The sequence below is a fragment of the Hylobates moloch genome, unplaced genomic scaffold (genome assembly GCF_009828535.3).
Source record: "Hylobates moloch isolate HMO894 unplaced genomic scaffold, HMol_V3 SCAFFOLD_8, whole genome shotgun sequence".
NCBI classification, from domain to species: Eukaryota; Metazoa; Chordata; class Mammalia; order Primates; family Hylobatidae; genus Hylobates; species Hylobates moloch.
This window is the reverse complement of record NW_026652283.1, coordinates 34,713,775-34,724,502: the sequence shown is the minus strand read 5'-3', so window position 1 is coordinate 34,724,502 and position 10,728 is coordinate 34,713,775. Positions and strand designations below refer to the sequence as shown.

At 53.3% G+C, this 10,728-nt stretch overlaps 1 protein-coding gene across 3 annotated transcripts; it reads left to right on the top strand.

Moving 5' to 3' along the window:
- Positions 1-653: 653 nt before the first annotated feature.
- On the top strand, positions 654-9,193 carry FNDC5 (fibronectin type III domain containing 5). Of its 3 annotated transcripts, none has more exons than XM_032160116.2 (6): positions 654-794; positions 2,449-2,564; positions 3,063-3,261; positions 3,612-3,701; positions 6,615-6,748; positions 7,636-9,193. In XM_032160116.2, the coding sequence occupies exons 1-6, from the start codon at positions 701-703 to the stop codon at positions 7,672-7,674; spliced, it is 672 nt and encodes a 223-aa protein (XP_032016007.1). In that variant the 5' UTR covers positions 654-700; the 3' UTR covers positions 7,675-9,193. The 3 variants fall into 3 exon arrangements, with proteins under 3 accessions (XP_032016007.1, XP_032016009.1, XP_032016006.1); XM_032160118.2 differs by having other exon boundaries at positions 7,114-7,644; XM_032160115.2 differs by having other exon boundaries at positions 6,615-7,644.
- The last annotated feature ends 1,535 nt before the right edge of the window (positions 9,194-10,728 follow it).

Below are 10,728 nucleotides of genomic sequence, written 5' to 3'. Positions count from 1 at the left end.
GAAAGCTCGGCATAGTATCTGGCCCCTGGTAGACGGTCATTACTGCCCTCACTATGGGGATGAAAATGAAGGAAAAGGACTGGCCTGGGGTCACAGAGCTGGACTCTCCAGTGAGTCAGAGCAGCCTCTTCCCAACCCCACTGGAAACACGGAGCCCTAGTGTCCACTTAGCACTCTCTGCTCACCCCAGCCTTACTGTGTTCTCTCCCCTCTGCTCCAGCCGCAAGGCCTCGGGTGTAGCGGAGAGTGAGGGGATCCCTAGGCCCAGGGAAGGGAGGCGCGCTTCGGGGTGGGGGCACAAACGGGCATCTCCGTGGCACTTGTCCTCTCTCTACCCTGGGAAAGGGCAGAAAGCGGCAGCCGAGTCAGGGCTGTGCACGGGCGAGAGAGTGACCGCGGCGGGGGCGCGGAGAACCCCGCTGGGCTCCCGCTCGGTGAGAGGGTAGGAGCCGTGGGTCCGCGAAGCCCCTTCCTCCCCGGCAGCGGACCTAATAGGCAGCGGGGGCGGGAGTGGGGGCGCCCTCCGGCTCACCAGGGGGCCCGCCCCCGGGCCCGAGTGGAGGGCCCCCACCGCCCCCGGGTCCTGCCCGGCCGAACGTAGGGGGCGGCCGGGGGGGTGGGCCGCAGCGGCCGGGCGGGCGCGACAACCGGAGCCGCGTCCCCCTGCGCCGCCCCGGGCCTGCCGGCCGGAGGAGCCACCATGCACCCCGGGTCGCCGAGCGCCTGGCCGCCCCGCGCCCGCGCCGCGCTCCGCCTGTGGCTGGGCTGCGTCTGCTTCGCGCTGGTGCAGGCGGGTAAGGGGGCCCGGGGCGGGGGGCCGGCGCCGGGGCAGGCTCCTCTCAAGCCCAGCTACCTGGGAATCCCCTGGTCCTTCCTCTGCCCCCTAGGGACTCCTGTCTCGGCCCAAACACTGCTCCCCTAACCCAGCCCCCAGCATCTTCCCTACCTCCTTGACCCCCAGACCTGTCCTTCAGTTTCCAAACCTCCCCTGTCACCTCAGCCCTGGGTTTCCTAGGGTCTCGTGGTCCCCAGTCCCCTAATCCCATTCCCCTAACCCCAGGTCTTTGCCTCAGCTTCCCTAGCTCCCTTCTTTGGCCCAGGGAGCAGCTGAGGACACCAGTTCCCCCACCTGGGCCTCTCTCCTTGTCCCCAGGACCTCTCAAAGCCCTGCAGGCCAACTCTGCAGGGGCAGATGGGGTCCCGCTGTGCAGGAGCACGTGTGAAGGGGATGGGGGCTGGCACCTGAGGGCGCAGCGCAGGGCGTGGGGTGGGCCCCGGCACCCCTGAGCTGGTGCAGTGTCTGGCCTGCCCCATGGGGCCGGCCCGCCCTTGCCCAGCCTCTCCTGCCACTCTCTCTTTGTCCCTCCTGGCTGCCGCTGCCCGGCTCATCTCTCCCTCCGTGGCTCGGGGAGCGCTCTCTCGCAGCTGTCTTTCTCAGATGCCCCACTTCTCTGTCCTCTGGTTCTGTGTCTGCCGCCACCTGTCTGTGTCCTCTCCACCTCCCTCTCCATGTCTGGCTCTGTCTCCCTCAGGTCCCAGGCCCAGCCCCCTGGGTCTCAAGTTCACTCTCTGTGGGGCGAGGTGTGCTGCTCAGGCCCAGCTCTGCCCCGTGCTGCACCTGCCCCTTGGAAGATCCAGAGGCTTATGTGACTGCACTGCCCCTCTCCTGGATGGTTTTCCTCACTGACCCGCGCTATCCCTATCACTCTCACCTCCACTTCCCTCCTGTCTCTTCTGGAGTGATCTCTCATTCATCCTCTTCCCCTACCTGTTCTCTCCTCTCCACTCACCATGGAGGGGCCCTGCTCTGAGTGACCCCATCTTCCCCTGCCACCTCCCCGCCTGCATCTTGGGGCTGGAAGAGCATGGATAAGAGGCTCACACAGACTTCCCCAGGCTTTATTCTGCCTGGGCCACCACAGTTCTGGGGATACTTCTGTTCTCCTCACTCCCAGTCCAGGGCTCACCCCAGCCTGATATTTCTCGATCTCTGAGTCTTTCTCCTTCGCTCAAGGTCACTCATTGGACAGGGCAGTATTGTCAGAGGAGCAGTGGACTGGGAGTCCTTTTGTCTGCTTTTCATCAGCTAACCTTCAGTTTCTGTCCACCTATGTCCCCTACATAACTCTCTCCACAACTCTAACCACCCATCCCTTAGATAGGGCCCCGGCCCAGGCCCATCACTTTGAGCGTTGGACCCCTCGTGGGGCCGGCCTGTGGCCAGCAGGGGCTTCCATCCCAGTCATGAGGAGCCTGGGGCCTCTTGGGCTTGGTTCTTCAACCCACAGAAGAGCTGAGAGCCATGTCACTGGACCCCACTTGAGGCCTTAGTTTCTTCCTTCCCCTCCTGCATGGCCTTCCCCAGGTTTCCCCTTCTTACTTATGAGACAGTGGGTCTGGGCCTCACAACAGGGGATGCTCAGGCTTAGGTGCCTCCCCGTCCCCCAGACAGTCCCTCAGCCCCAGTGAACGTCACCGTCAGGCACCTCAAGGCCAACTCTGCAGTGGTGAGCTGGGATGTTCTGGAGGATGAGGTTGTCATCGGATTTGCCATCTCCCAGCAGGTAATGCTCCACTGTCGTTAGGAGGGAAGGACACATCAAGACAGTAGTGGCAGATGGGGGTAGGAGTGTGGCGGTGGTGGTGATGGAGAAATAGAAAGGAAATAGGAACTTGGGGCAAGGGAGATGAACAGTAATTTGGACATATGTCTAAAAATTGGGGCCCCATTCAGACATATATCTGAAAATTCTCTAGAAGAGAATCAGTCAGTGAGGGAGGGTTCAGGAACTTTCAGGTGGAACATAGAAATTAAGAGCATGGTTTTGATCTCAGAGACATCTGCATTTAGGGTCTAGCTCCAGTGCTTACTAGAGGTGTGGCCTTGGGCAACTTCCCTAACCTCTCTGAACTGTTTCCTTCCCTGTAAAACGGAGAAATTGATAGCAGAGGTGATGGAATGATGAAGATTGTGTGTGTAAAAGCTTTGTCACCACTGGGAGGTGGGTAGGAGCGGGGCTGGTCACCGAGTGTTGACAGCAGTGACCGGCGCTTGTCTGCAGAAGAAGGATGTGCGGATGCTGCGCTTCATCCAGGAGGTGAACACCACCACCCGCTCGTGTGCCCTCTGGGACCTGGAGGAGGATACGGAGTACATAGTCCACGTGCAGGCCATCTCCATTCAGGGCCAGAGCCCAGCCAGCGAGCCTGTGCTCTTCAAGACCCCGCGTGAGGCTGAGAAGATGGCCTCCAAGAACAAAGGCAGGCCCGGGTCACTGTTAAGAGGAATGGGGGGGGGGGGGGGGGGGTGGTCAGGACCAGACCAATGGGTGGCTTGAGGAAGGCTCTGTCTCCTCCCCCTTACCCCCTGCTGGCAAGTAAAGCAGTACCTGAGAGAGGGTTCACGCTAGTCCCTGACAAGACGCTGGGCATATAAATTCCCTTTAGACTCGGTCCTATCACTGCCACCCCAAGTAGCCATCAGTGCATTCTAGAATGTATGTTAGATGTGTGGGCACCTGTAGAAATCAGCACTGTTGTCTTGGGCTTGGCCCTAGAGGAGTGGCTGAGGGAGGAAAGGAGCACTGGATCTAGTGTCTCTCTCCCTGCAGATGAGGTAACCATGAAAGAGATGGGGAGGAACCAACAGCTGAGGACAGGCGAGGTGCTGATCATCGTCGTGGTCCTGTTCATGTGGGCAGGTGAGTCTGGCCTCCGAGCCCTTCTTCTTCCCTCAGCCTCTGGGAAATGGAGGACTCTGACCAGCCCCTTCTCTCATGAAAAAAAGGGTAAGGGGTTTGGACATCTCTAAGGTAAAAAGTCTCCAAGTCCTGCCAATGACAGTTCTGGGAACCAGATCTGACCCTTTCTCTACCTCACTCTTCACCAAAAACCAGCATATTGTTAGCTGCCTTATAGGATTAGATGAGTACTTGCCTCTGTCCTCCCTCAGAAGAGGTTCAGCTTCTTGGGGCTGGACACTTCCACAGGCCTTTTACCTCTGGTCATGGCCACAGCCTTTTTTTCCTCTTCTGGGGTGCTGTGCCTCCAGGGGTCCAGGCCTGGGAAGCTCAGGGGAAGTCACTGCCTGGCCTGGGGACATTCTCCTAACCTACTCACCCTTCTAGACCCAGCCACCATGGCTGTGAGACAGCCACCGTGAAAACTCCCTCAATCCATCCATTAGAATGGTCCTCCTGCTTCCACACCCCTACTGCATACTGTTCACTCCTCTCTTTAGCCCTTCCTGTGTAAGTTAGTTCGGCTCATGTCTCTCCTTTACCTGTGGTCTGTGAGCTCCCTGAGAATGAAGACCAAGTTTTTTGTTTGTTTTGTTTTTTGAGACAAAGGTTTTGTTTTTTGAGACCCAGGTTGGAGTGCAGTGGTGCAATCACAGCTCACTGCAGCCTTGACCTCCTGGGCCCAAGTGATCCTCATACCTTAGCCTCCCGAGTAGCTGAGACTACAGACATGTGCCACCATGCCTGGCTAATTTTTTATTTTTTTGTAGAGATAGGGTCTTGCTATGTTGCCCAGGCTGGTAAAGGCCAAGTTTCATTCATCTTTGTACTCAATTCAACCAGCATTTACTGAACAATCACTCCAGCCCAAACAGTAGTGCTACAATCATGACTAAGAAGACCCCTCTGCTTGCAAAGAACTGTCTGGGCTAAGGCAGGCCTGAACTTTTTTTTTTTTCTTTTCGTTTACTCTTCTTTTTTCTTTTTCATTTACTTGGGCTGAACTTGACTATAATCCAATATGATGAGTGCTATGATAGTACCATGTAGGAGAGCAGAGGAGAGGGAATAACTGTGGGTTAGAAATCAGGAAAAACACAGAGAGGAGCTTTGAAGGATAAATAGGAGTTCACCAGGCAGCCAAAAGAGGAATAGTGTTCAGGGCACGGTGTGTTCAAGAAATAAAGTAAGCTCGGTCTGGTTCAGGGCAGCTTCAATCCAAGAGAGAAGGTAGAACGTGGGGGAGTAAAGGATGGCGAGGCTGCAGACTGGAGTCTTTTGAGGGATTTGAATATCATGCTAAAGCTTTATTAGCATGGTGGTTGAGAAAGGCAGGCTGTATTGTAGAAGCATTTGGAAAAAAAATGTTCCTTAGGCACACAGAAAAACAGGCACTTGGAAAAATGAGGGAAAAACAAACGGTTGTACAAAAGAGGAGGTTTGCTTATGGTGCATTATTAGATTTGGCACAGACAGTATTTATATAATCATAACAATATAAACATAGCGAATTAACCCAAAATTGTGATGTAATTTTGTTAGGATAATAGGGAGGGAAGTAGAGGAAGTTGTTATGCTTTATCTACCATGTTTGGAAGTCAACAGATTTCTAAAATAGATCAAGAAATAACATTCTAAATATAGAGGTAAAATTGGGAAAACACCTAGAAGGACTGAAGTTGGCTGCCTTAATACTGTCTGACTTTCAAAACACATTCTGTTCATGTATTATTAGTTTGATAAAACTAAACATTTAACAGACTGCAGGCCCTGGAGTTCATGTCCTAGTTCTGCCACTGTGTGACCTTGAGTTAAGTTAGTGAAACTCTCTCTGCATCAGTGTCCTCACTTGTACCCTGGGAATGATAATAATAGGTATCCTCACAGAGTTGTGAGGATTAAGTGAGATAGAATATGTCAGTGCACAGCACAGGGCCTGGCACAAGCTCAACACATGCTATTATTGTTTCTATTTTCCCCTCAAGGAAAACAGGAGCTGTCAGAGGTTTATTTGTTTGTTTTTCTTTGAGACACAGTCTCTCTCTGTTGCCCAGGCTGGAGTTCAGTGGCCTGATCTCAGCTCACTGCAACCTCTGCCTCCCAGGTTCAAGCTATTCTCCTGCCTCAGCCTCCTGAGTAGCTGGGATTATAGGCGCCTGCCACCACGCCCAGCTAATTTTTGTATTTTTAGTAGACAGGGTTTCACCATGTTGGCCAGGCTGGTCTTTATTTCCTGACCTCGTGATCCACCCACGTTGGCCTCCCAAAGAGCCGGGATTGCCGGGCACAGTGGCTCACGCCTGTAATCCCAGCACTTTGGGAGGCCAAGGTGGGCGGATCACCTGAGGTCGGGAGTTTGAGACCAGCCTGACCAACATGGAGAAACCCCGTCTCTACTAAAAATACAAAATTAGCCGGATGTGGTGGCGCATGCCTGTAATCCCAGCTACTAGGGTGGCTGAGGCAGGAGAATCACTTGAACTTGGGAGGCAGAGGTTGTGGTGAGCCGAGATCGCGCCATTGCACTCCAGCCTGGGCAACAAGAGCGAAACTCCATCTCAAAACAAAAAACAAAACCAAAGTGCTGGAAATACAGGCGTGAGCCACCGCGCCTGGCCGCTGTCAGAGGTTTAAAGGAAAGGAGGGGAGGAGATATGATCAGACGCATATTGTAGGAAGATCAGCCTAGCAGCAGTGAAAGGGGTGGTTGGTGAGGGCACAGGTGAAAACAGGAGCCAGAGGGCGGAGGGAGGGTGCTGCAGTAGTACAGGTGAGGTACAATCTGGAGAGACCATTGACAAGCACTAGTGGGAAAGAAGCAGGGGAGGCAGGAACCCAGGCCCTGGCCTCTGACTGCTCACTTGTCCCCCTCAGGTGTCATCGCCCTCTTCTGCCGCCAGTATGACATCATCAAGGACAATGAACCCAATAACAACAAGGAAAAACCCAAGAGTGCATCAGAAACCAGCACACCAGAGCACCAGGGCGGGGGGCTTCTCCGCAGCAAGGTGAGGGCAAGACCTGGGCCTGGGTGGGCCACCCTGTGCCTCATGCTCTGGTAATCCCTGGACTGCAGAGGGGGTCAGCTCGGGGCCTGGCATGGCGACAGCTGGGCAGAGCCAGACTTGGCTGCTGCCTGTGTGACACAGGGACACTGCAAGTTGATTTTGGATCCTCTCCTTTTGCAGGGTGCCAGGGGCCAGTGGTGATTTGAAGAAAAAAAAAAAAAAAGCAGTGAGTGGGGAGGGCAGAATTCTTGGTTGGCGCGGGACAATAGGAGTGGGGCGTCTGGCCCATTCCTGCTCCCGCTGTGCCTTGTGACCTTGGGCAGGTGCTTTACCGCTGTACCTTCATTTCCTCTTCTGTAAAACAGATATGAAAACCTTTTCAGTGCTTGCCCTCAGCAGCTAAGAAGACAGACAGTAGAGAATGTGAGAGGACCTCATGGTTCTGATGATGATTATCCAACCAACATCTGGCCCTCTCTACATCTCTTCCCTCATCTCCTTGTATCCTCTGGCTTACTGTCCTCTCTCTGGCACACTTTCCTGAAGCCTCTTATTAACCCCCACCTCCAGAAGCATCTCAACAATGTCAGTGGCTGAGGCTGCACTCAGAGGGATGACTGCGGGGGGCAGACTGGGTGCCAGGGGCCATGGGCCCAGGACCCAGTCTTGGCCATTCAGTTGAGTGAAGCTGAAGGCTGGGTTTGAAAAGGCAAAAAGACAAGACATCCAGGCAGGGCTTCTCTTTTCTTTCCACAAGGGACAAGAGCTTGGCTTATTTAGGCTGCAGCCCTGCTGCTCCTCCCTTCCTTCTTCTGTCCTGTTTCCAGCCTTGCAAGAAGGCTATTCACAATTAGGCCTGGCCGCTTCTCTCATTTTTTTCCTCCCAGTTTCCAAACAAGCCCTCAGTGAACATCATTGAAGCGTGACTGCCTGTCTGCAGGGAGAAGGATTCCATTTTTCTTCTCAGCTGGTCCCCAGGCCCACGGGCACAGGGAGAGGGACGACTGCAGCAGTGGGGAGGAGGTGCAGCTAGCTGCACATTTCTCTCTTCTCCTTGCCCTAGTCAGATGAAGGAGGCTGAACTACAAACCCAAATTCTGCAAAAAAATTAAAATAAGCCACAAAACTAAAAGGCCTGGCCCCATTCTAGAAAAGGCAAAGCTGCATGAGACACAGCCTTCTGCCTCCTCGCCTCTCCTGGACTGGCTTCCTCTTTGAGAAAACAGACAAAGCCCTGGGAGATGACAAGCACGAGGACTGACTCAAGCTGTGTCTTTCAGACCAAGGAACATCAGAGAAGCTGTGGGGCTGCCTGCCATGCAGGATCATGGCTGCCATCAAGCCTTTTCTGGATCCAGCCATCAAGGACATGTTTGTGGTGTGATGCACACCTTTGCAAGCGTGTAAGATGTTACCTGGTTTGTCTCTTTTGGAAAACAAAAATCAGAAGGCCGCATTCTAGAGGGCAGAGAAATTCCCCCGATGACTGAGCTGGCTGCCTGCATCTATCTTCTTTGACCCTTATGACTGTAAGATTGTCAGTTTGGAAGGTACTGGTCCAATTTATTTACGAAGTATCTCTTGGAGTTTCAGAAATGCTAGCTTGGACAACTGAAAAGTCACATCACATCTGGCATTCTGGGGGCTACTAAAACACCCCTTCTGGAGTACAAGCTGCTGGAAGGCAGGCCTGAGCCATTCACCACGGACAGGAAGAGCAGCCCTGGCTACCACCACTGGCCTCTGGGGTCTTCATATCTTGCCATCTCACCCAGGGTTCCGTGAAAGTTACCCAGGGTCCTCATGTCCTTCCTTAGAGCCTGAGTGGTGTGAGGTGACAGGTCTCTCTCTCCACTGCCCCTTTCTGGTTTAAAAAAATGGTGCTTGATGAGGGAAGGTAGACTCTTCCCTAGGACTGACGAGTTACGGCTGCCAGATGCCTGCATGGGAAGAGGTGGACCTCTGCATCTTCCATTGGTGGCCAAGGATGGGTGTAGGAGAACCACACCTAGCACAAGCCTGGTACTCAGTAAATATTTGTTGAAATGAATGATAAGAGCATTGGTCCCCAAGCCAGAGAGCCAGAAGCCATCACCCAATGACCGCCCCTTCCTTCCGGTCTACAAGAGCTCTCAAGGCTGGGTCTGCCACCACTCTGCTTTGCCCAAGTGTGGCAGCACTGGGGAGGAGAGACAGGATAAAGGGCAGATGTCAGCAACACTAAGGGCTTCCTCATGGGAGGGCATGAGGCTCCACTCATTGTCTTGTGACTTCCATCCCTGCTGAATGGGCTGCAAGGCCAAGGCTCCTTAGGGGAGAGGTCCTTACCTCTGATCCACTTAGAGCAATAACCACTTTTTAAATGTAAAATAAAAAGACAAATGAAAAGGCACATCCTTGTCTTCTGGTAAATGCCCAAATGTTGCCCTCTTTTTCTGGCAATTGGCAGCAAGTCAGGATGTGTGGAGGAGGGAGTCAGTTTCTCTCCATTTTGGCCTGCAGCTTCTTAGGGACATGCCTGCCAGCCAAGCTGGAGTTGGAAGGGAAATCTCAAACAGATGGGGGTGCACGTGTAGGAGAAGAAAATAGCTGCTCCATCATCCTATTACTGAGGCTCCCCCAAACCAAGCTTGGGCTGCCTCACTAGATAGGTACGCAGGCTGGTACTCAGTTTTTAAAACAAAGGGTTTTCCCCTCTGGATGGGGCTGGGTGCTTTTCCTGGCCAAAGAAATGCAATTCTTGTTTTTCCCCAGGGTAAGGAAGGAAGTGAAGGGGAACAGCAAAAGCTGCTTTCTGCAGCTCAGTATTCACAGTGTGCTGTTCTAGGCTGTTAAAGGAACACCATTATGATCCCAACAGCAGGCTGAAACAGTAATGATGACATTAGCCAAGGAGCAAAAACCAGTAAATGGGGCACCTCGAACATTCCTGTCCAGAGCCAGGAAAAAGCTTGGAGAGAAAATGTCCAGTGAGCAGGGCTTAGAGTTGACTGTTCTAGAAGGTTTTGAAAGCAGAGGGAAAGAAGGTTTAGAGGCTGCACAGCAAAGTAGGAAACTGAGTTGCACACCGACTCTAGGCCAAACCTGAGAGAGGTACTTCCTAGGCCCTCTGTACCCATCTAGTGCCAAATGACGGAAAAGCCCCCAAGTCAGCACTAGGTATAGTATAGTCAGTGGGGCTCAGGGAGCTCTGCTAATGGGGGTTTCCTGTCCTCAACTTAATCTGTGCCTGTGGTACATCATAAAGGGTATGAGGGAAAAGGAGGTGACACTCTTGGCTTAGACAAAACTCCATTCCCTTTAATTACCTCCCTAAACTCCCAACTGTATAACAATTGAGCCTTCCCTGAATCCACTGTAGTTGCAAAGTCGAACCCTACACAGCTAGACTTGGGGTGTGATCCTTTCACCACCATCACATAGATCCACGGACATTTTCTCACAACTGTGGAAAGGCACGGGCAGGTCTTTGAGACCAAGAGACCTCACTTGCAGACTACAGCAGGCCTGTGGGAGAAATGTTGGTCTGAGAGACAGGAGACCCTGCCTTGTAATCACCTAACACCTCAGGCAAGTTAATTGTCTGAGGTTAGGTCACGGTGTCCTTATCTGCCAAAAACAGAATTTAGAAGATTCCCAGACTCTACCTGCTTCCTACAATAGGAGCCAAGGTGCACCCTCCGGAGCATGAGGGAAACCTTGGGGTCTGAGGGAAGAGACTGGTGAGTGTTTCTGTGAGGCAACAGTCCTTTTCTCCTCCTACTCGTGTCCCCTAGTTTTTCAGAATGGGCCTTCTCAAGAATGCATCTTTAAGAGTTTACAGGCCGGGCGCGGTGGCTCACGCTTGTAATCCCAGCACTTTGGGAGGCCGAGGCGGGCGGATCACGAGGTCAGGAGATCGAGACCACGGTGAAACCCCGTCTCTACTAAAAAATACAAAAAATTGGCCGGGTGTGGTGGCAGGCGCCTGTAGTCCCAGC

Bases quoted from the DNA above. Each gene is read 5' to 3' on its own strand.
- FNDC5 (XM_032160115.2), top strand. From the start codon at position 701: ATGCACCCCGGGTCGCCGAGCGCCTGGCCGCCCCGCGCCCGCGCCGCG. The intron at 795-2,448 runs GTAAGGGGGCCC...CCCGTCCCCCAG, and splicing joins CTTCGCGCTGGTGCAGGCGG to ACAGTCCCTCAGCCCCAGTG. The intron at 3,262-3,611 runs GCAGGCCCGGGT...CTCTCCCTGCAG, and splicing joins GATGGCCTCCAAGAACAAAG to ATGAGGTAACCATGAAAGAG.